This window comes from Salvia miltiorrhiza, chromosome 7, assembly GCF_028751815.1.
Source record: "Salvia miltiorrhiza cultivar Shanhuang (shh) chromosome 7, IMPLAD_Smil_shh, whole genome shotgun sequence".
Taxonomy (NCBI): Eukaryota; Viridiplantae; Streptophyta; class Magnoliopsida; order Lamiales; family Lamiaceae; genus Salvia; species Salvia miltiorrhiza.
In genome coordinates, this window is record NC_080393.1 from 603,611 (window position 1) to 627,823 (window position 24,213).

Genomic DNA, 24,213 nt, shown 5'->3' on the forward strand with positions numbered 1-24,213 from the left:
TAAGAACAATGAGGGTCAATTCATAACAAGGGAATATATCTAAATTAATTCGAGCTCTAATTAATTGGATTCGAATTTTACCAGGCCCATAATACTTTAATAAATTATATAGTGTTTGTTATTAATTAGATTTTGAATTAGTAACACTATTGTGAAATAGTATTAGCTACCATTTAATTACATAGTATTAGTTAGTACTATTTAATTACAAAGTATCACTATAGCAATTAGAGTTTGAATTAGTAACTCTAATTAATGAATTTATGTCATTATATGTCCTTAATTATAAAGTATCTCTATGGTGAAATAGTTTTAGTTACCAATATCAATTTTTCTCAAAGTATTACAGAATCAACTCAAAAGTTTTAATTTTTGAAATAATTAAAATACTCATACAATAACTCAAGAAAAAGCAAATACTATGAATTTGAAAGATTATATTTTTATTTACGTTTTTTGCCGTTACAAAGTATCTGGATTTGATTTTTGAAATATTTCAAGAAACAAGGCAAATATGATATAGCATAAAATTAAAAGATTCAACCCAGCTGATTGATGATCATTAGATTTCATTGGTAGATATTAAGCAAATACACAATTCAACTAGAAAACTGGACAAAGAATGACATTAATTAAACTATATTAGCCTTAAGCCATTTTGAATTTAGATAAACACAGCAAAAAAACAAAAAATGGGGGTAAAATCAATCGCCTTTTAACTATGTCTGCCTATCTTGTACAGTTGAAGCTTAACTCCTATCTGCAATTTGCATTTCACTATCAATTTTAAATAACATATATCATACATACATGGTATATATAGCAGGTTCTTGATAAGTGTTTGAAGGTCAGTATCTTTCACCGGCGAGATAGAGGCGTATTCCTCGACCCTCGTCAGCTTTTCCAGCTCTCGAACGAGTCGACTCTGTGAAGCTCTCCAAACGCAAATCGACGTGCATGCTGGCTTAAGTTAGCATCTTCGAAGTTGACAATAAACCCACTGAAAATCATACCTCCTCCTCGTTTGTTACATCGATGATTTGTGATGTTTCGTTGTCCAGCTGGGGCGCGCTCTGATCCTCCCCGGGTTCATGATGATTATCATGATGATCCCCATCAGCATCTGACGATGGAGAATCCGAACTTTGGTTTGAGACCACCAAGATCGTCGAAGAATTTTGAACCACAGCGGCCTGCTTTGTGCTCGATGACTCCTCCTCGGGACTATCATCCGAAGCAACGTATGATATACCGTACCTTTGCCCGTGAGTTAGTCCGGGACAGTATCCCTGTCATGAATGTATGGTGGCTTAACATATAAGTAGAATCTGTGTATAGAGATGCATATGGCAATCTAGACCGACCTTGATCAATCCTGAGGAGCGCGACTTTCGGGAATCGGAGCGTGATAGAGTGTTTGAATTTGTGTTTGTGAAAGATTCTGAGGTATTTGTGGCTGCAGAGTCCCTTGCAGCGTCTGAAAAGTACGTTTCGTGTCTCGAGCTGCTGCTTCTACAGTATGCTCCGAGATAGCTACAATGTTCGCTTACTAACGATACCTGTGGAGTCACCGGAAGCAAGTGGCCTTCAGTGCTAAAGATGTACCTGTAAATGGAGATAACTTAACATGAATACTCTAAAAGAGAGAGAGAGAGAGAGAGAGAGAGAGAGAGAGAGAGAGAGAGAGAGTTACTGGTATGGGCCATTCTCAACCAAGTTGTCTGGACCAGCAGCTAAATCAAATAGCAACCACAGGTATTTGACCTAAAATTGTTAATGAAAAAGATGAAAGTGAGGGAGCATATCTATTGAGCAAAAATGCTGTCATTTTTCAATAAAACATAATGCAGAAAATGAAAGCTGGTTTTTCACATGCAAAGCAGAGTTGGTGGGGTAAAAATCACAATTGAAGTTTCCACAATGAAATGATATTTCATTTAACTAGTTTCTCTACTCTTTAAATGCTTAATTCACTGGCTTAGCGAAGCCACGCCGTGTTTTGATTGGATTTCTGACGACTTACAGTCTCGGCCAAGAAGAAGCTTTCCATGTGATCTTCTTGCTGGTGAAACTCTACATCTGAAATATGACAATATCCACAAGTGCATCGAGCAGCGTATTGCAAGCTAGCAAGCATGTCCCTTCCGGCATCAAGAAATCTAAGCCATAATCGGATGATCGCGTTTTAGTAAAAGAAGTTCCTAAGGATCAACAGTTAGTTTAAGAAACATAAAAGCAAACCTGGGGTTTCGAGTAGCTTTGTATAGCCAATACGTGCTTTCTATCAATTCGGGACGCAAAGGATAACTTTTCTGACCTTGCTGGGTGATCAACAAACAGAAATATCCTTGAATCGACAAACTGAATAAGCGTATAAATCAATGTGCAGAAACGAAACGAAGGCATAAAGTAAACTACCTGAACTTTAAAAGTGGCCAAATTGAAACCTTCTGGAGTGAAACCGTATCGCTTCCAGACACTGAAGAAGGCCGCATGAGTTCTTATGGCAGGCTCGATATCCCCAGCTAGAACCTTACGCAATCATCACAAGCAGTTTACATATATAAGATTAAAAAAATTAAGTCTTGGTACTGAGATAAAACCAACTTGGAAAATAAAACAAAACCCACCTGAAGGCCAGGCCAAAACGCCTGCAGGCTATTAAATAATGGCCAAACGAGGGCAGCAGAATTCATATTCACCTCCACATACCTAGAGATAATTGATGACATCAATAAGGTATTATTTTCGATGAATTAAGGAGGTGAAAAGAAGCGTGGATCGGTTGAATGAATTTACTGACCAAGGATCATTATGAAGATATAACATTGCAGCCCTATAAGCTTCTTGGAAGATGAAAAGGTACTCTTCATCTCCAAACAATATATAAGCCTGAAATTCATTACACAGTGGTTAGAAAATGGCAGGACTAAACACTTCATCACACACATTTTTCTCGGTTTATTGAAATTTTCAATAATGCCCAAAATTGTGCAAATTCAAAACAAATGAGCTTGAGTAACAATAAATATGAAAGAGAAATGTTATCATAAGTTTATCACGAGGTTTAATGATCATAACAAAAAATAAATAAAGATATTTTGTCGAAAGATCAGATAAAATAAATTCCAGACTGCAGCCAATTGTGTCGCCTTAATGGGATAGAAGACTCTTTCTTAAATAAAAGGTGTTAAGTCATAGATTTCTCTTGCAGAAGTTTCGGAGTTCACAGTGATTTTCAACATGCCGTAAGAGCCAGGGAGAAAGAATGCAGAATTTTGAAGTGGCTTACATAAAACAACAGTTATTGCAATACAGCTTCACAGTTCCAGCAGAAAACAACTCACCTTGAGTAGATACTCATAGAAAGAGTCTATACTGGTTCCTATTCCAGCATCCTGCAACTCAACGGAGAAAAGAAGAGGCAAATTAGCTCTCTTCCCAATGATAAACAAAAATTGCCAAACGAATCCATTCATCAGATATACTTGCAAACAACCTACACATAATATATATGTATACAATCCTTTAACTACATATGTTTTTCTCCTGTCAGAAAGGTACTGGGTTGAGAAATGACCTTTTGAGTCCATTCTCCAGAAAAAACATCGATATGAGCACCAACTAAGTTGATTCTTGAACGACGAGCCCATAGTCCTAGAACTGCATTCTTTGTGACTTCCTCAAAAACTGCCCCAACAAGCCAAACATTGAAAAATTTAGCACCACATAGAAACAAGGTAAAATCCTGAGATCCAGGTCTGTCTGACTTAATCTCTTACTCGGATCATTTGTCAGACGGCTAAGCATCCCAAATTCCAATGTCAGGGTCCCACCACCAGCTGTTGATGTGATCTACACAGAAGAGATCTTTTATATCATTCAAATCCTGATGCAGACAAAAATATTTCTAGACTATCATTACAAAATGATTATATAAGATAAAAACCAGAAAATCTCTTACAAGCAGACAATTCGACTTCTGATCGATACTACATGGCCTGAATTCATTTTTTTATGCGTAAAGTGTCTAAACTATGAAGGTCTTTAAAATAAGTTCTTCAACTAGGACTATTGGACGGTCAATTAAATCACGGTAGAATCATAAAACTAAGGTCATATCAATTTATATACAAATAAAAATTATTTTAATTAATAATTAAAATCCACATAGTTTACTAAAGAGATACACACGACACGCTTAAATACAAACATCAGAATAACATCAAAATCTAAACTCTAAGATATCAAAATAAATCACCAACAGTCATTTTTTATGTCCCCGTCAAAATTACAACAGTTGCATTTTGAAGAAACCAAAACATGAAAGCAACATAAGAAAGGTTGGTTGAGAACTAGTTCCCTAGTTACCAAACCCATTACTGTTCTCTTATACTGATCTACTAGTGAAGTAAAAAGATAGCACATTGAAAGGGTGAAGAGAATACAAAGAGGATTTGCCTTGCTTTCATTCTCATCTACACCGTGCATTAGATTTACTGACCCAAAAGGGATTCCTGCAGCAAATATTATTCATGAACATCAGATAATTCCTACACAATACACATGCAAAAAGATGAAGGTTATCATAGATTGTTACATCATAAAGCAAATAAAGTTAGATCTAAAAAAACTTCTCAGCAATGAAAATTACACATAACACATTTATTAATTAAATTACTAAATCATTGAAGAACAACAAACAACATGGACCAGAAAGAAACTGTAATAATCTTCCCAGCGATGAAAATTACACCAAGCAGCCGTATTATTAAACAAAAATGGAACAAATTGATCGATCTAGCTTCAATATGTACCAGTTAGAATTATACAAGTATGTAAATTTGTTAGCATTTCATAGGGGATCAGCTATATTGGATCTTATGCATCCAGCACGTTAAATGAAGGAGCATGTGTGATATGCTTAATATATATAAGTCAAGTTAAATGGGGGATTTACTTAGCTGGTATTAAAAGCCAACAACATCCACTGATAATACCTGTAGGAGTATCAAACGCAGGCAACATTCTACGAGCTAAATCCTCAGCCAAATGAAGCAACTCATCCTCATATGAGGGTATTCTCATGCCCTGTAAGAAGAATCTATTAATATCATTTGCAGCTTTTAGATACTAATGAAGCATCTATCATACTAATACTCCCTCCGTCCCTAAAATAACTTCCTCTTTTTCCATTTTTGGACGTCCCCCAAATAACTTCCTCTTTCTTTCTTTCCATTTTTGGAAACCTACCCCACCACTAATAATAATTTATTTATTCTTACTTTTCACTTTTCACCACTCCCAATACTAATTATAACACTTTTCGCAACTTCCAATAATAATTATATCACTTTTTCTCCACTATCAATACACCTTACAACTTTTTATTAAAACCCGTGCCGTCCCCAAAGAGGAAGCCATTTCAGGGACGGAGGGAGTACATTTGAAGCAGTTGACTGGAGACTACAATACAACTCTTATCTAGGGAAAGAAATCCCAGGATGCACATTCATTCCTTCGCACAAGTAAGAACAAGGATATAAGAATATCAACACAAAGACTGCAAGTGACAATATCTGCCACTTGCAATAAACAGCAAGGCATCCAACCATAATTAGAATATCAAAATAGGGAAAAATCAATGAATTTGTGCTTGTTTATATACTTGTTGGCATATAGCAGAATATCCGGATGTATATATGAAGCATAATATACTATAAAAAAATCATGTCGAAATGGTTACATACCATTTCACAGGTCTCATGTTGAAAATTGTTTGGGATTAGAAAGTGGACCACACTATCTAATCACACTTTCCAATAAGAAATGCAATGGAACATGCTAAGATATCCATACTAAAGCTGTGTTCATCCATTACATGAGGATATCATATGATGCACAAAGTTGAAACCAGTTTCTACCTTTGAATTAATGCTTCCAAAATTTAGCCACCATGACAATTAATATATATCCAGCAAAGATATGCACTAGAAACAAGAACAACAATAAAGATAATATATCGATGAATATACCGTGTTATAATCACTTGCAATAAGATGAGCAGAAAGAAGGCCTCCAAGTATCCTTATTGTAGTCTCAAAGATGGATACTGTTTTATTCTGCAAAACAATAAATTAACACCAAATTTTAGCTAGGAACCTTTTTAGGAAACAGATATGCCAAGGAGATCAACATATTTAGCAGTCAGCTTTGAAATGACTGCTAAAATTGACTCCAAATAGTAGTCAGGAACTTACTTTTCAAGAACCTAATATGTGACGAGATCAACATATCTTAGAAGTCAACCTTCAAGTGACTGGACAACTAATAGTTATAATTTGGGAGCTGCCAGGCATTCCCATATAACTTCTCTCCTAACATAAATGAGAGACTAATCTAGTAAAAGACAATAAAAAAGAATTCTAATTACAATATCATGATCATTATTATAAAGTCACTACCACTATATGGCCTTAAAGAGGGTGAAAATAGAAAATATAATTAAAACCAATAAACGATAAGCCAATACAGTTAATTACACCTACACGAAACAAAACACGCACCCCAACTGAAGAAAAAAAGGAAAGGGAATGAAGAAGTAGAAGAATACTCCAATGAAGTTGCAAGTACATATTTATCATTTCAGATGTACATGGAAAAATGAAAGAATTTCCAGATAGACAGAATTCATATCAGTGCATCATATGCAACACAGATTACCATATTGACCAGTCACCCAGTTAGCTAAGAACAAAATTTCACAGACAAAATCATGCTCAGTTATATGAACGAATTGAAGTTTTAGAGGACAGGTGGAAAAGAGATTATTGATTAGTTCAATTTCATGCAAAACAAACACAAAACCTGTACTCACAATATCAAATCGAAGATTTTTACCAATCCATTCAACAGATGTAGAAAAGCGCTCTCGATCACCAAGCAAAGCCAGTGTGTCCAATGAATCAATCTGAGGTAGGAAACAAGAGATTCCAAAAAGTACACATACATTAAAAATACAACATCATAATCATTACGCTAAAAAAGAGTCATTCAGTCATCGCATTCACCAATGTTAATGCATATCCTCCGAGTGTATCTTCCCCTCCACACGATAAAGGCTTCAGTTCATCATGTGGAAATGCATGCTTCATGTATCCATCAAAGGCATGATAAAACATTTCGCGCACCTAAATCATCCAGATTTACTGGATTAGTGACCGAGACCACACCAAATTTACTGAAAGTGAAAAGGATGCACTTGTACTAAACATAGAAAAGCAGGAAGACTGCCGCAGAATCAACAACAAATTTCATTCAATTTCATCCTTTGGAGATACATGCATACAGGATCAAATGTGGTTGATTCTTTGGATCAAACCAGGTGCAATCAAAAATTCAGAAGTGAACAATAGAAGATAATATACCATCCGATGGATTCTCTTTCACCAAAGGCATAAAAAGATCACACCTTTCTCCCACCCAGTGCACCACCCATTTCCTTCTCTTTTCCAAACTTTTAAACCTCATTTAATCCCACACTTAATCAATTACTCAAAGATTAACAACGTCTAGAATAAAAATAAAACCAATAATAAACATCAAACTGTGTAGTATTATTGCTTGATACAATGATCCAAAACTGAAGAACACTGCCATATCCCACAAAAGAAAACAAAAAGTTCATCCCGGAAATAAAATTTTCTCAAGAAAAATGTAACTTGAATTTATATTGAAAATTATAAGTTTAACTTTGTTGAGAAATAAAAATAGCTGCACCCCTCCAGTCCTTTAAGCCTCATTTAATCCCTCACATAATCAATAAATCAAACATCATCATTCAAAAATTAACAAAGTCCACAACAAAATTAAACAAAGGCCACCGATCAAGAAATTTACATTATAGTAACCTAAACCTTTACTCCTCACTTTACTGCCGTCTTTTACAATAATCCAGAACTCAAACCACAACAATTCAAACAGACAAACAAGCAATTCAGCCCCAAAACAGTTTCGCATTGTAAAAATTAGCTTCTTTTGGCAGCTAGTCATCCAACTATCTCAGAAATTAAAACTGAATCCGAAATGAATAAATGTGTGACCTCATCTCTGAGCTGCTTGGCTTCCTCCTTAGTGACGCCTTCAGCGAGAATCTCGCATACAAAAAGATCAGAAAATAGTAGGAGAATTAGCAATAGAGTCTTGTTTGCAGCACCCATAGATCTCTAGTGTGTGTGACTGTGTGTGAATTGAGGAGGGAGAAGATGACTCTGTAATTTGGCTAAGTGGGCAGAAATCGTAAATATGTAGTTTTTGTGGGCTGAATTGGGTTTTTCAAAAACAAGTGGGCTATTTTGGTTAAGCATTTTTTTTAAAGTATTTTGGTAAGCACTGCATTAATAGTAAATATGTACAAATTCACCGTTTAAAATTTTCCACTTTTGAAATTGAAATTTTGATTTATTGTAATAAAGGATTTGGTAAGCTTTTTATGAAGCTTGTAATTAATTAGGTTGTATATAGTATTTTTGTTGGAAATGGGATTAAAAAAAAGCTAAAATAAAATCACAAGAAAAAAAAAACGATTTCAATTTTCTTTTTTTACTTTTATTCTCAATTTTCAATTCGATTTAGTTTTCGAACAATTCGGTTCCGATCGATTTTTTTTTTAATTCGATTCAATTTCAGAAAAATTGAACCAAAATCCGAATGCTCACTCATATCAAATTCAAATTAAAGTCGGCCCTTTATGTAAATTAAATTTCGATCACAAATGTTGATTAGCACAATTTTAACGATTTCAGTTTAATCTTAATACGAAAACCTAGGTGGGAAAACTATTGCACAATAACAATTAATGGAATTAGAGTAATTATTTTTAAGTTGAGGGAATGGCAACGGTGTGGAGATTGAATCGTAGAACTCTCTATTAATACAGAAGGTATTCATCGTTTAGATGTTTCTGAAGTGATATTACCCCTTGTCGTTTGACCAACACACGCGCACCTTGAGAATTGTTTATTATTATGTTGGAATTTTGCTTTTGTTGTGTGTAATTTGTATCTTATTAGTGTTTTTGCATATAGGCCTACAATATTAATTAGCTTGAATTTGTTTGTAATAATACATGTATGCTAGTGTATGAGTGTATTGGAATCAACTTCACAAGTATCAATTGGATTCCTTTATATATGTAATTAACCTAATTTTAAATTGAGGAAAATAATTGGACAAAAGGAAAAAAACATTCATGCTTGCCCATAGATTGCCACGTTATAAATTATACGAGTATTTCTTAATCACTTCACAAATATTAGGAAACACATCAAATTCTATCAAAGAGTAAAATGGGAAGCATTTCTCCTAAGATTATTTTATTCACTCTCCTTGTGCTCACATCATCAGGTAATATTCCTTCAACTACTCTCATATTCAAGAACTTGTATGTTAATTTTTTGGGTTAATTGACATTGAATGCATGATTTTTCACTCATATTTTTACTATTTTTATACGATATATGAATGTTGCGATAACATCACCATCTTATACTCGTTGCAAAATTAACATTTTTTTTTTAGTTAAGCGAAAGTTGACATATCAAGTTGAAAATATCGATGTATGCAACCATCAACTTTTTAATAATTGAAAAAAATAATGGTGTTAATTTTACGATAAATTAAAATACAGTTTAACATCTCTCTCTCGTGGAATTCAGGATTGGACATTGGAATGCCGCAAGTCGAAGGAGGTGCAGTATCGCAGGCAAGGAAGTTAGTGGATTCATGTAGCAACAAATGCAGCAACTGTAATTCCAACGACATATGCGTTGCCTGCGGTTGCGGCAGAGCCACTTGTCATCCAGTCCTTCGTCATTGTGTCTCTTGACGTAGCTCAGATGATAACGTAACTTTTTACGAAGAATGTCTTGAACCTCACTGGGCACCTTGCATATTAAGATAATTTCGTATTAGTGAATTTGTTCTTCAATTCATTCATAAACAAATTGTCAATGAAAATGAATAAGTTTCGAAATTTATTTGTTAGTTTAAACTCGTAAAAAGAAATTCTTGTATTTGAGTTTGCACATCATACTTTCGACTCAAGAATGGGCCTATATTTATTAAATTTGGACAGCCCAAATCATCTACTTGATTAATGTTTTTCATATTTACTCCTATATTATTTAATTAATTTAATTACATAATTAAAAATATAAAAAATGATTTGAAATATCCCTAACCTATCCCTATAAACTCGCGCCTAATTCTCTCTTCACACAAATCCCGCCGCCTGCCACCAGCCGCGCTCCGCCGCGCTGTCTGTTAACCCTAGGAGCCACCACTAGGCAGACCCCCGTGAATTTTGCTATTTTGATTGCTCAAATCCATATTTTTGAGTAAAACCGTTGTTGAAATCACGTTTGAACTCTTGAAATTGTTATAGATATAGATGGCAATGGAGTGGAACGACGATGCCCTACAAGTCCTGTCCCAGTGTTTCATCAACACGCTGTCGCCGCTCCCCGAGCCTCGCCGCCGCGCGGAAGCGGCATTGGCGGAGGCCGCCGATCGGGCCAACTATGGGCTGGCGGTTCTCCGGCTCGTCGCGGAGCCCGCTGTGGATGAGCAGATCCGCCAATCCGCGGCTGTTAACTTCAAAAACCACCTCAAAGCTCGCTGGGCGGCGCAGAATCCCGATGACCCGGACCGGATTGTTATGCCGGACACTGAGAAGGAGCAGATCAAAGGTTCGATAGTTAGGGTGATGGTTACTGCCACGCCGAAAATTCAACCTCAGCTTGGTGAAGCTTTGACCGTCATTGGGAACCATGATTTCCCAAGACAATGGCGGGCTTTGTTGCCTGAGTTAGTTGTGAAATTGGATGAATTGAGTCAGGCAAATGATTATGTTTCTGTGAATGGGATTTTAGCTGCGGTTGATTCATTGCTGAAGAAGTTTAGATACGAGTATAAGACAAATGACCTCTTACTTGATCTCAAGTATTGTCTTGATAGCTTTGCGCGGCCACTGTTACAAGTGTTTCAGCGGACTGCTTGTTATCTAGACCATGCTGTGGGTTCTGGGGCTGCGAATGCTGTTGTTCTAAAGGGTTATATAGAGTCACAGACGTTATGTTGTTGGATCTTTTATTCATTCAATTATATGGATTTGCCTGAGTTTTTTGAGGATCATATGAATGAATGGATGGTTGAGTTCAACAAATATTTGACAGTGAAATATTCTGCCTTGGAAGATAGTGGAAGTGATGGGCTTGCTGTAGTTGATGACTTGAGAGCTGTGGTTTGTGAGAATATTAGCCTGTATATGAAGAGAGATGAGGAGACATTTCACAAGTATTACTTGAAGGGGTTTGTGGAAGCTGTGTGGGGACTCTTAGTGGCTGCCTCTAATTCTTCTAGTCGGGAGAGTCTCACCGTGACTGCTATTAAGTTTTTGACTACGGTTAGCACAAGTGTTCATCATACTTTGTTTGCAAGGGATGATATTTTGCAGAAGATTTGTCAGAGTATAGTGATTCCTAATGTGATGCTCAGGGATGAGGACGAGGAGCTTTTTGAGATGAATTACATTGAGTTCATTAGAAGAGATATGGAAGGCAGTGACTTAGAAACTAGGAGGAGGATAGCTTGTGAACTCCTCAAGGGAATTGCTTTGAACTATAAGGAGAGGGTGGCTCAAAAGGCTTCTGCTCAGATTAAGAGTCTTCTCGTCTCATTTTCACAGAATCCGGCCGCTAACTGGAAGCACAAGGATTGTGCTATTTATTTGGTTGTGTCCCTTGCCACAAAGAAAGCTAGTGGCACCTCGATTTCCACTGATCTTGTTGATGTCGAGAGCTTCTTTGGGTCTGTTATTGTGCCAGAGCTGCAAGATGTTGATGGATTTCCGATGTTGAAAGCTGGTGCATTAAAGTTCTTCACAATGTTCAGGAACCAGATCCCCAAAGCTGTTGCAGTCTCACTGCTCCACGATGTTGCCCGCTTTCTGGTCACTGAGAAGAATGTGGTTCATTCATATGCAGCCAGCTGCATTGAGAAGCTCCTTCTAGTCAAGGATGAGGGGGGGAGGGCTAGATATTCAGCTGAAGATATCAGCAGCAAATTTCTGGAAACATTAATGACCAATCTTTTTGTTGCCTTACAAAGGCCAGAATCTGAGGAGAATCGTTACGTGATGAAGTGCATCGTTCGGGTTCTTGGAGTTGCTAATATTTCACATGAGGATGCAGTAACTTGCATCAACGAGCTGGCAACTGTTCTAAACAGAGTTTGTGGAAACCCAAAGAACCCCGACTTTAATCATCATCTGTTTGATTCGGTGGCTCTTTTAATCAGGAGGGCTTGTGAGCAAGACCCGTCTATTGCTTCAGCTTTTGAAACAAGGCTACTGCCCATCCTGCAGGAGATCTTATGGAAAGATGTTACTGAGTTCTTTCCTTATGCATTCCAGCTGCTAGCTCTGCTTGTGGACTTCACTCGATCTCCTTTACCAGAGAATTATATGAAATTTTTTGAAATACTTCTTCTTCAAGATTCGTGGAAAAAGTCTGCGAACGTACCTTCTCTTGTTCGCTTGCTTCAGGCCTTCCTTAGGAAGGCTCCACACGAGCTAAATCAGCAGGGGTGTTTATCCAACATCCTTGGAATATTTGAAAGTTTAGTTTCGTCACGGACTACTGCTGAGCAAGGTTTTTATGTGCTCAACACCGTGATTGAAAATCTTGGTTATGATGTTGTGTCTGCCTACATTAGCCATATATGGCTTACCCTGTTTCAGCGGCTGCAGAGCAACAAGACAACGAAGATTGTCACGTCTCTTATCGTGTTTATGTCACTTTTTCTGGTGAAACATGGTCCTGAGAAACTTGCTGGTTCGATGAATGCTGTGCAGGCTGATGTTTTCATCCAAATCCTGGAGAAAGTTTGGATACGCGACGTCAAGTCAATCACAGGTCCAATGGAGCTGAAGTTAACTTCAGTGGCTTCAACCAGGATCTTATGTGAGTGTCTGTCACCATTGCATTCAGAATGTTGGGGAAAATTGCTCGACAGCATTGTTACACTCGTTTCGCGGCCAGAGGAGGAGAGAGTGGACGAGGAGGAGCCCGAGGATCCGGATTTTAGTGAAACTATTGGTTCTAATGCTGCACGTTTCCTGCTGCGCAATGCTGGGAGGAAAGACGAGGACCCTGTGCCGGACATCAAAGATCCGAGGCAGTTTTTGGTCGCGTCTTTAGCAAATCTTGCTGCTCGCTCCCCTGGAACGTTGCCTCGGATCATTGCCGGAAATCTTGATCCGGCTAATCAAACTGCTTTGCTTCAACTTTGCAGCTCCTACAATTTTACCATAGTTTGAGGAGTAATTTACCTTGTGCAAGTCTTACCATTTGAAACACTCATTTTCCCCTTTACAGATTGAGAATTGTTTATTGCCTATATTATTTGGAACAGTTGAGATTTCTTGATTATATGTTACTCTTTGATGTTCAATATATTAAATCTGTATGCTAAATAATCGGAAACAGGAAACAATGGGTTTTCTTTATGGATTTCTGCAGTTTCTGATAGCATGATCAGCTAGGCATTTTATCGAACAGGTAATATGCATACAAAACAAAGCGCCAAAACACATATGAAACGGTCATCTTCTAATAAGATCAGCTCCATTTCAACCTCAATTACTACTTACAACAAACCCAATTCATAAAATTACTGAAACACAAATCTTGTTGAATATATAGAGAAAGAAACAACAAATTAACAATAAAAAGAAAAGGGTTTTCAGTTGGTGTTGAGCGTTGAAGCATCTCAAATTCAACTTTACCTCCTTCGCCAATTCAGCTCTTCCTCGAGCTTACGGCATCTTCTCCGCCAATCATTCAGCACTCTTGTTTTTGTTGGGCAATGCAAAAAGCCCACCCAAAAATGCGGGCCGGCCCGCTATAAATTTTCATATTTACTTGGCCCGAGTTGCTGTTCCTGTTTTCCACCACTCCAATCGGCTCTCCTCCATTGAAACACTAGCGCCGACCCTCCCTTCACTCTTCCACCCATCGCGCCGCCGCCGCCGCCGTTTCCATCGTCCCTCTCCACCGCCGTGATACCCATCGCGCCGCCGCCGCCGCCGTTTCCATCGATGAAATTGAAATTGGCTCTGTATCTGGAGGACGAGGAGATTCCGTACTCCGAAGACTCTTCTGTATGGTCGGCGCCGCCGGTGGTGGTCTTCCCATGGTCAATCCCATTCACTTCTACACATGATTTTTTAGGCATAGAACACAAAAAAATTTAACAAATTGAACCCACCCTAACATCATCTTTCTCTATCTCTTGGCAGTGATGATTCTGAAGATGGTGGTGTAACTCTTGGGATGCAATGCCACCAACTGATGGATAAAGCCGGATTAGCTGAAGGTGCGGTCTATGAGCTAACAAATGAGCTTCGACTTAGTATCACGGTATGAAGAAGTTCATCTAGAATTGCTGTTCATCTAGAATTGCTAGTCCAACTTATGTTGGACATTTTAAGTTTTGAACAGTTTATGATTTAGCATTTATTTATTTATTTGTGGTAGCAACTTTTTAAGGTCATCGTTGCCTTGATAACAGGATGCAGTGAGATCCAAAATCTCATCTTTGGAGATCGAGCTGCTGAATGAAAATGAACAATTTTGCTCAGTGACAACTGAAATTGAGAAATACACAGAACTACAGCAGGAGAGGGAGACAAAATTAGACTTGCAGTATCAACGCACAATGTAAGTTATTTAATTTTGTGTCTCAAATCTCAATTGCTGATAGAATTGAGATGTGGGCTCTTGTTGATTCCATGATTCCATCCATTCTGAGAGTTCTGTAACATTCTTGCAAAATGTGATGTCTATTTTCCTCAATGTTGTTAACGTCTCTCTGGCCTTAACTATTACAGTGCACAAGCCCTGGATAATTACTTGGGATCTGTACAGAGGGATTATGAGTACATTTCCCAAGTAGAAGAAAGAAGAATTAGAGATGATATTGCTCAAAGAAAAGAAAAGGCAATCCAGGAAGAAAAGATACGGCAAGATAGGATCAAAGCACAAGAGGAGGTCTGTCTTTGTTCACGTTATCTGGTTCATCTTTATGTTTTTGTCACAACACATTGATATCACGCTTTCCATCCTTTGCTACTTACATTATGTGTTTTCTAGCTTTAACAAAGTTGTATTGCATAAAAGCAGGCCAAACTAAAATTTGAAATGGCTGAGATAGCTAAAGTAGGGGCTCTAGAGGCTGAGAAGAAAGCTGCTGAAGAGGCTGCAGCCAAACTCGCTTCTGAAAGCTTAGACACTGCTCCTAATGCAGGGAAAGATTCCAAGGAAGCCCCCAGGCCCTCAGGTTCTCTTTACTTTCTGCAAAAAAGAATACATTATTTGCTGATTGATTCTCATGTTGTGTTGACTTGTCTTTGGCAGTAAGAAACATAATTAGAGCTTCAGAAAATGCTCTTGAATTGGAAAAGAGGAGGCAGCAAATTTATGAAGAATTGTCTACAAAAAACAAGGCCCTAAATCAGGTATATCATTATAAACATTTGATTTTAAGTTGAAACTGCAGCCTCTGCTTTAAAAGTTATCAAAACTGCCGGTCAACTGATATACAAAATAAGTTAACAGATGATTTATGAGCAGATGATTTTTTATATGTTAAAATGATCTATTTTGCCTTTTTCCTATAACCTATGATTAGTGTTCGAGTTCATGTTAGAGATCGATTACAGGATCTTCTGCAATCTTTATCTTGAGATATTTGGTGGAGTTGTTAGAAAAATGGGTCACAGGGACCTTCTACAATCTCTGTTTTAGTTATTTTATGTAGGGTGAATCTATTGTTTTAACCATGTTTACATTTTTTTTAATGTTCAAATAAAATAACTACATACAAGATAATATATATTGAGAACTCCACGTTCTCGATGAAGAAGATAATATATATATTGTTTTAACCATGTTTACATTTTGTTTTTTAATGGATTATCCACACATCCAGAAATGGTATTGTCCAGTTTGAAGAAGATACCATATAAACCCTTATTCTATCAGTTCATCTAACTTCTGTTTGTTGTTTGCAGGATTATCACAGCCTTGGAAAACTTATAGGCAGACTAATTAGAACAATCTCAGCTACCATGGAAAATATCTGGTAGAATGTTTTATTCATTTGTACCATTTAAAATCATATGCTGTCAAACTATTTTTTTTAATCTTCTCATCCATGAATTCACTTGATATATTGGTCTTGTTATGATTCAGGACAAGGGCAGAAGAAATAGTGAAGCTGATTAATAGTCCACAATATCCGCAGTCCATCAGTATAAAATTATTTGCAGAAAAGGTTTTTATTATTTTATCTAGTGGAACTTGTTACTGATTATAATCTTGAAGTTACTCATACTTACGGAGCACATTATTATTTCAGATTGTCTCCAACTGCACAAATCAAAGGAGCTCTAATGCCATATTCGCCGCCAGTCGTGTTGTTGTTATTGTGACATCTAAGGTACAATATAATCGAAGTAATCTCCTATTCCTCTTGCTACTTCAACTTTTAATCGTTATTGCAGTATCAAGAGGTAAATTAACTTCACTTTGCAAATGAAAGTCTTTATTACTATGAGGTTTGTGGTTTGCTATTTGACAATAAATAAGATACAACTAGTGTTTATATCTTACAACGTACAATTGGTACTGCAGGAATGACCATTTTATATTTTAAACCTATATGGTGCATGTCTGTCAGTGTTCTTTCCCACCTCACAATTTCGCCTCTCATATCTGTTTGTGACATGTCTATAAAGGAAATTAATTTTTAATTGAATGTATTTATTCAAGAGTTTACCTTGTTCTACATATTTGACAAAAAAATATTATAATACATGTGAATAAATATTTCTTGGATTTAGTGGTTGGGGGAGTTTGCTTTTAGTGTATGCTTGTAAAATATAGTTTTCTGCCGATTGTGCTATAAATTTTGATACATGTCTGTCTTTTGTGAAAACAGATCCCATTAGCCATGGATATTGTCATTGCTGAGTTGAACAGAGCTTGCACCTACACAGTTCCAAAGCACATAAGTTACTCAGAGGTGATTTTTCTGCAATTTTTTCTCGTGCTTATTTGATACGGAGTATATTTTTCTAATCTTTGATGCATATAGTGCTTATTTTTGCATTAATATAAAGATCTGCCTTCGTTTCGTTCATTCAGGAAGCATTCAGAACCAAAGATGATTACTTCAAAGCTATTGGTTACATGGAAGTAGATGGCAAGATTGAGGGCCTCGATGAGTATGTAGAAAGGTTGAGCTCTTATATGAAACTATACGGAGCTCTAGTGCAGGTTCGTTGCTCCTACTAATACGAGCTATCCTATTCGCTGCCATTGCAATATGCCGTACACTAGTTTTACATTCTGTCTTGGTATGGCAGGCTGAAGTTGGAGGCTTCCACAACCTGCATGGAACCAAGGAAGGTTGGGCATGGCTTGCAAGATTCTTGAACACGATTCCCGCGAATCTGTTTACTGCAGTTGCCCTGGATTCCTTTCTGGGTGTAAGTTAACAACGCACACATCTTTTATTACTCGAAATATGATAATCCTCTGCCTCTTTAATATCGAACAAGCATGATGATTTTGTTGCGCCCGCCCAGATGGCTGGATACGGAATGTACTGTCGATACAAAAATCAATTTGAGAAGCTGCTGAGCACCATTGCCCGCGACTATCTGAGTGCGTTACAAGAAGGTGGTGGAGAGTCGAGGAGCGCCAAGGTCAGCAAGGTGAAGATGTCGATTCGAAATTATATCGAGTCGAAGCAGTACATGAAAGAACCTGAAGGATTGCAATTGAGAAGCCATCTAGACTCACATGTCCATTGTTGATGCTTTGGTTGTTTGCTGATCATCCATTTATGTATATATGCAGTTTTTCTGCCTAATTGGTTTGGTCACCCTATAGAGCTTGTTTATGTTATCTCAGGAAAATTAGGCATATATTAGAGTTTTAGCCAATTTTGTATCACCCATTGCCCGCGGCTTCTCTACTAGTATAATTTATCGTGTAATTTTTTTTTTGAAGTTACAAGCTACAAAAGGTATCTAAATACACAATCAGTAATGTAACTCGTACGCAGACGGGATTTTAACACCACACAACGGTGGGAAAATATCACCGCACGCAGGTGAGCTGCACGAAGGCGAGAATGCTCTGCGTGTGGGATCAACAAACAATCAAACAAATAATAATACATCACCACCTTAAAGTGGGAAAATATTGCCGCCAATCGGGATCGAATTGAAGACCTTTTACAGAAGAGAGTCTTTGGGTGTCTCAACTTTACCACTAAAGCAAGACATCATCGGCATAATTTATCGTGTATTAATGAGATATCCTTTTAAGAATAAAGTTTAGAAATTTTCAAGTACAAAATTTGACACACACGAGACCGCCGCCTTCAAAATATTCGAAATGCTTAAATAATAATGGGGCCCATTTTTTTAAATACTAAATATTCAAAATGATCAATAGAAGAATCTAATTTTATCAATGTGGATGCAAAACATATATACTTACTGAAAAGATGCAAAAAAAAAGGGTTATTATCATGTAAATACACGAATTTTTTATATTTTCTGAAATTTAACATGATTTTTATTTTTAGATCACAAATACACGAAACTAGCATTTTTTTTATTTTTTATTATTATTATTATTTTTTTTTTGACATCGACAAGAAAAACTCTATTTATTATTAAGGTGGAGGCCGGAATACATGACGTGGACTACGAAATATGCACTTGAATAGAGTAATTTGATTCATTATTTCGATTAGAGAGTAAATGACATGGTATACTAGCCTTCACGTTAATAGTAAATTAGAATTTTTTTCTTGTCAATGTAAAAAATCAGAAAAAATGCTAAGTTCTTGTATTTGTGGGCTAAAATTAAAAATCATGTTAAATTTCAGAAAATATAAAAAGTTCGTGTATTTACAGGCTAATAACCCAAAAAAAAAGTTATTGTGAATGAATGTATTTTTGTGTGTTAAATGTAGTAGGTGTAAAGGTAAAAATGTGAATAAAGGATAATTTTTTTGCCATTTTTATAAACGGGTTAAGCTTCACTAAAAATGAAACTCGGTCATGTTTCGTGAGACCACTCTTGGGTGTATATCTCTCTCAAGCCTCTTGAATTTGAATAAACAAATTTGATCAACCAAAGTTGTTGCCAACTTCTGGAACCACATCCTCAATCTAAACAATAATTCGCTATATAAGAAAATACTAATAATTAAGCTTATACTATAATAAATCTAAATTATCGGGGTGTTACAAATAATATCTCTGCGAGGCATTTTCACAAACATCTTCTGCGCAGTTCTCCAAATTTCTGCACTTCATTTTAATGACAACTCTTTGCTAATAATATCTCTGCGAGGCATTTTCACAAACACCTTCTGCGCAGTTCTCCAAATACATTGACCAACGCATACATATCTTGTTTATTGTTCTTTTTCTACAAAGCATTGGTTTTGATTGAATTATACAAACACGTTTCACATTCTAATCTCTTATTACTACTCGAAATCAATCACACAAACCACCATCAAACCTTGATGGGAATCGCCCAAAGAGGGGTTTTCTTCTGCAGCGCCAGCCCAAACACATCCTCTCTCTGCAACCTTTTGCTTTCATTCCCTCTCTCAAGCTCCCAATCGAAGTTGTGACACAGCGCCGCCACCATACAAGGCAGCATCCGGCTAGCCAGCGCCATCCCGGGGCAGATTCTCCGCCCCGAGCTGAACGGAATCAGCTCGAAATGCTGCCCCGAAAAATCAATGTCCTTATCCAAAAACCGCTCGGGCTCAAAGCGCTCGGGATCCTTCCATATGGTGGGATCTCTGGTGATCGCCCAGACGTTGACGAACATTTTGGTGTTTTTGGGGATTAGGTATCCGTCGAGCTGCGTCTCCTCCTCGGCGACGTGAGGAGCTAGCAGAGGCGCGGCGGGGTGGTAGCGCAGCACTTCTTTGATGGTGGCTTGCAGGTATGGGAGCCTCGAGATGTCGGATTCTTCCACCAATGTTTGATCTCCGATGACGCTCTTCAGCTCTGCTTTCAGCTTCGCGAGTTTGTCGGGGTGGAGGAGGAGCTCCACCATTGCCCATTCCGTTGTGGCTGCGCTTGTGTCTGATCCTGAAATGAGTAGGTCCTAAACAAGGTGAAGTAGATTGAGTTAGAAACTAGTAATTCATTTATAACGAGTTAATACATAAAAATAGCTACTAATTTTAATTAAATTTTTTTTGGTATAAATTGACTATTTTAACTTTAATAACAAAATGAAATAGGTATTTTAAACTATTACTCCCTCCGTCCCAATAAAAGTGGCCACTTTTTTTTTGGGCACGGAGATTAAGAAGGGGATTGTTATGTTTTAATTGAGTGTGACCCACCAAAATTAGTGAGTAATTTTTAGAAAGTGGTCTACAATTGTTGACCAAATTAGTAAGTAATTTTGACATTTTTAGAAAGTGGTCTACAATTGTTGACCAAATTAGTGAGTAATTGTTGACTTAATTAAAGTAAACTTTTGCCATTTTTAGAAAGTAGCCACTTTTAATGGGACACCCAAAAAGGAAATGTGGCCACTTTTATTGGGACGGAGGGAGTATATTAGAAATAACTAATTTTTTTTGGTATAAAAATTATATTAATTTTAATTAAAATTTAAAATTTTAAACTATTTATATATTTTTTTTTAAAAAATGGTATTTTAGAAATAGGTTTATAATTAATACTTCATTAGTCCCCCATAAATATGAGTAGGTGCATGCTTCTGGGGCGAGTTTTAATGAAAAGTTGTTTAAAGTATTGATAATGGAGAAATGATTTCACATTAAAGTTATTATTAAATAAATTATGGGTAAATAGTGTAAGTTACAAAGTTAAAATAGTGAAAATTGTGTAGTGTTAAAAAATATGGTGTGCATAAATTTAGGGGGTGTATCAAAAAGGAAAGGAAAGCATAACTATAGGGATAACTATGGGGGACGAAATGAGTATATTATTATTTTTATGCTTGTTATAAATTTTTATATAAGCAAAAATGTCTATTTTAATATTCTGAGATAAGGAAATATTCCATCTATCCACCAAATGAATATATATATTTCTTTTTTGGTTCGTCTACTTTTTTTCTTTGTTTTGATAAGTGTACTCCACATAATCTACCCACACATAATTAATTTCTTAAAATCTGTGTTATTCACAGCTTCGGAAGGTGTTGGTTAGTGAATCGTAGATAAAATAGAGTCCATTCATGGCCACTTAGAGCACTCCCAGTAGATCACCTAAATGCATCACTAAATTTAAATTTAGGCTAAAATAATTAAAAATGAGAAAAAAAAAACACATCCAGAAAAAAATTTACACTTACCTAAATTCAATCTTAAATTTACACTCACCCAAAATTTATTTTAAGCTTATAATTAGTAGGGTCCACACATAATTATTATTTTTATTTAGAAAATAGGAGATCTGGTGTAAGCATTTATAAAATCGAGATCCTAAAATTAAATAAGAAAGCTTTAGAGAGGAATATAGGAGCATAATTTTGGGATTTGTACTCGGAGTGCTCTTAATCGTTAATTCTTTCTAAAATAATAAGAGCGGCTATTTTATTTTTTATATATATAATATCTTAAACCTCCTACTATCTTATTAATTCAATCAATTTCTAAATATAGAAAGAAAAGAAAAAGAGAGAAAAACAAAAAAAGAACAAGAAAGAGTGCTCACTCACCACACACAAGTGCTTAATTTCTTCAATGCTCAAATCATATTCATGCCCTTGGATGAGATCCAGCAGCGTTTCCAGAAAATCATTCTTTTTCTGGTAATTTGATTCCTTTCTTGCTTGCAGCCGTTGCTCGATCATGCCGCTCACGATCTCCAGCAATCCCCCGAGGTGATGAATCACCTTCTTCTTGATTCCTTGTGGATCAAAGGGAGCAAAAATGGGGAAGAAATCCGAGATATTCGGAAGCCCTATATACCTCGTGAAAGAGTTCACGTGCTCCCTCAACACCTTGCTCGCCGCCGCGCCGCCGCCGAAATCCGCCGAGAAAAGCGTCGCGAACATGATGTTGGACATGGTGGTGAAGGTGGCTTCCCCGACGTTCATGGCGCCGCGGCACTCGCCGACGCGGTCGATCAGCCGCCGCAGCCGCTCGTGCCGGAGGCCCTGGCTGGCCTGAAGGGCTTGGTGGGAGAAGAGCCTCTCCCTCGCCACCCGCCGGAGCTTCTTCCACGTGGCGGAGCTCGACGGCAGCATGGCGACGGAGTTCTCGTCGTGGCCGAGCACGCGCAGCGCGACCGGGTTGAACGGGTTCGCGAAGACGAGGCCCTGCTTCTGGAGCACCTCCGTCGCCATCTCCGGGGAGGAGACGACGACGGCGAATTGGTTCCCGAGATGGAGGGACATCAGGGGGCCGTAGGTTTTGGCGAGGTGGGCGAACGACTTGTGGGGGTTTGGACCGAGCTGGAGGATGTTGCCGACGATCGGGAGACGAGGCGGCCCCGGAGGGACGCTCCGCCTCCTCGGCTCCGACCACCGTGAGTAGGTGGCCCATGCGGCCACGAGGGCTAGCGAAAGAAGAATAAAAATTTGCATCTTTGTAGTTTTTACTTGGATGCCTTTAAGGCTAATATCTCAGCTATTTATAACATGAGTTTCAAGTAGTGTGTGTTATTACGTTGACATAAAAAAATAAAGAAATAGTAAACTCTTACTTTTTAGGTGACTCAAATTTTTTATTTATAGATCAAAAGGGAAGCGTCTTACATAGATATGAGCAGAATATTCGAATCATATCTAATATTCGAAATTCGAATATCCGATCTGAACCAAACCGAAATTTGAGATAAAATTCAGATTTTTTGAAATTTTGGATTGAATCAGATCAGGTCGAATTAAATTTTAAGCAAATTTTGTTTTTCGAACCGGATCGGAATGATACTTTAAAAATTCAAAATTTATATTTATGATATAAATAATAATATTATATATATATAGAGGGCCGCTATTCAGTAAACTGCCCTTAGTCTATAAAATAAGACTAATTTCTGATCATAGATCATAAGGGAGTTAACGGTTGTGATCAAAATTTTGAATAATATGTAGTTCATGATACAAATTCATATAATTCGTACACATTCACAGCTGGAGGGTATAATTGAGAAATGATTTTGACCTTCCATATCTACAACTACATAATTCCAATTTTCACGCCTATTAATTATGGAATTTAAGATTTAAAATGATTTACGCTCAGTTTCTGCACGCAATTGACGCTAGTGAAAATTAAATGAATTGAAACAAAAATTGAACGCAATCAATTTGAAGATATACAGGGGATTACGATTATGATTTAATACTTCTATTAGAAGTACATCAAACCTTCTTAACCAAAAATATGCACGAATCTATATTTGTTGCATGAATTATTTTTGGTTTATGTATGAATTTTTATCTGTTGCATGAATTATTTTTGGTTATGTATGAATTTTTACATTTTTTGGATAATCTGATTGCATTAATTTTTTTTGTTTATGTATGAATTTTTATTTGTTGGATGAATTATTTTTGGTTTATGTATGAATTTTTACTTTTTGGAATAATCTGATTGCATGAATTATTTTTGGTCTATGTATGAATTATTTTGTATGAATTATGGAATGTGGGATAGTGGTTGAAACACAATCCATTAATTAAGGAAAGATTAGTTATTAAAATATTGAAATTACTTTTATATCCTAATACAAATCTAGCGTTACTTTTATGATCAAGATCAGACCGTTGAATTAAGAAAATCTAATGGTCTATATTTAGTCTTATTTTATAGGTTAAGCTTTGGTTTTATTTTAGCGCAACCCTATATATATATATATATATATATATATATATATAGGGTTAGGTTCAATGAAAAAGGCCTAAATGTAAGAAAGAAGAGAAAAGTAATCTCATCCGTTGATCTTATCTAATCTAACGGACATGATTTATTCACACCATGTTCAACGAATTTTTTCGTTGAACATTCATGAACATATACAATATTTTTGGGGGTTCTGGGTTTTGAGCCCCCATATGTTCA

At 36.8% G+C, this 24,213-nt stretch overlaps 4 protein-coding genes across 4 annotated transcripts; 2 read left to right on the plus strand and 2 right to left on the minus strand.

Annotated features, from left to right (window-relative positions):
- Positions 1 to 623: 623 nt before the first annotated feature.
- Positions 624 to 8,288, minus strand: LOC130991306 (alpha-mannosidase I MNS4). Its single transcript, XM_057915437.1, has 17 exons — positions 8,103 to 8,288; positions 7,071 to 7,190; positions 6,878 to 6,970; positions 6,036 to 6,122; positions 5,001 to 5,091; positions 4,462 to 4,517; positions 3,783 to 3,855; positions 3,581 to 3,690; positions 3,348 to 3,398; positions 2,804 to 2,892; positions 2,631 to 2,712; positions 2,419 to 2,532; positions 2,242 to 2,321; positions 2,024 to 2,159; positions 1,694 to 1,764; positions 1,365 to 1,605; positions 624 to 1,289 (listed from the first exon to the last, which is right to left on the minus strand). The coding sequence occupies exons 1-17, from the start codon at positions 8,217 to 8,219 to the stop codon at positions 1,008 to 1,010; spliced, it is 1,893 nt and encodes a 630-aa protein (XP_057771420.1). The 5' UTR covers positions 8,220 to 8,288; the 3' UTR covers positions 624 to 1,007.
- Positions 8,289 to 10,271: 1,983 nt separating this feature from the next.
- On the plus strand, positions 10,272 to 13,481 carry LOC130991305 (exportin-2-like). The gene has a single exon (XM_057915436.1). The coding sequence runs from the start codon at positions 10,451 to 10,453 to the stop codon at positions 13,376 to 13,378; it is 2,928 nt and encodes a 975-aa protein (XP_057771419.1). The 5' UTR covers positions 10,272 to 10,450; the 3' UTR covers positions 13,379 to 13,481.
- A 71-nt stretch (positions 13,482 to 13,552) lies between these two features.
- On the plus strand, positions 13,553 to 18,132 carry LOC130991307 (mRNA export factor GLE1-like). The gene is made up of 13 exons (XM_057915438.1): positions 13,553 to 14,256; positions 14,360 to 14,480; positions 14,632 to 14,780; positions 14,951 to 15,110; positions 15,243 to 15,399; positions 15,477 to 15,577; positions 16,133 to 16,203; positions 16,314 to 16,395; positions 16,480 to 16,560; positions 17,062 to 17,145; positions 17,268 to 17,399; positions 17,489 to 17,611; positions 17,711 to 18,132. The coding sequence occupies exons 1-13, from the start codon at positions 14,159 to 14,161 to the stop codon at positions 17,939 to 17,941; spliced, it is 1,590 nt and encodes a 529-aa protein (XP_057771421.1). The 5' UTR covers positions 13,553 to 14,158; the 3' UTR covers positions 17,942 to 18,132.
- Positions 18,133 to 19,332: 1,200 nt separating this feature from the next.
- LOC130991308 (carnosic acid synthase-like) lies at positions 19,333 to 22,762 on the minus strand. Its single transcript, XM_057915439.1, has 2 exons — positions 21,864 to 22,762; positions 19,333 to 20,270 (listed from the first exon to the last, which is right to left on the minus strand). Exons 1-2 carry the CDS (start codon positions 22,731 to 22,733, stop codon positions 19,665 to 19,667), a joined length of 1,476 nt encoding a protein of 491 aa, XP_057771422.1. The 5' UTR covers positions 22,734 to 22,762; the 3' UTR covers positions 19,333 to 19,664.
- Positions 22,763 to 24,213: the final 1,451 nt, after the last annotated feature.

Coding starts and splice junctions, on each gene's coding strand:
- LOC130991307 (XM_057915438.1), top strand. CDS start 14,159: ATGAAATTGAAATTGGCTCTGTATCTGGAGGACGAGGAGATTCCGTAC. Junction 16,396..16,479: donor TAAAATTATTTGCAGAAAAG/GTTTTTATTATT, acceptor TTATTATTTCAG/ATTGTCTCCAACTGCACAAA. Junction 16,561..17,061: donor TTGTTATTGTGACATCTAAG/GTACAATATAAT, acceptor TTGTGAAAACAG/ATCCCATTAGCCATGGATAT.
- LOC130991305 (XM_057915436.1), top strand. CDS start 10,451: ATGGCAATGGAGTGGAACGACGATGCCCTACAAGTCCTGTCCCAGTGT.
- LOC130991308 (XM_057915439.1), bottom strand. CDS start 22,733: ATGCAAATTTTTATTCTTCTTTCGCTAGCCCTCGTGGCCGCATGGGCC. Junction 20,271..21,863: donor AAATTAAGCACTTGTGTGTG/GTGAGTGAGCAC, acceptor CACCTTGTTTAG/GACCTACTCATTTCAGGATC.
- LOC130991306 (XM_057915437.1), bottom strand. CDS start 8,219: ATGGGTGCTGCAAACAAGACTCTATTGCTAATTCTCCTACTATTTTCT. Junction 6,971..7,070: donor GAGGATATGCATTAACATTG/GTGAATGCGATG, acceptor TTCCTACCTCAG/ATTGATTCATTGGACACACT. Junction 1,290..1,364: donor GCTCCTCAGGATTGATCAAG/GTCGGTCTAGAT, acceptor CATTCATGACAG/GGATACTGTCCCGGACTAAC.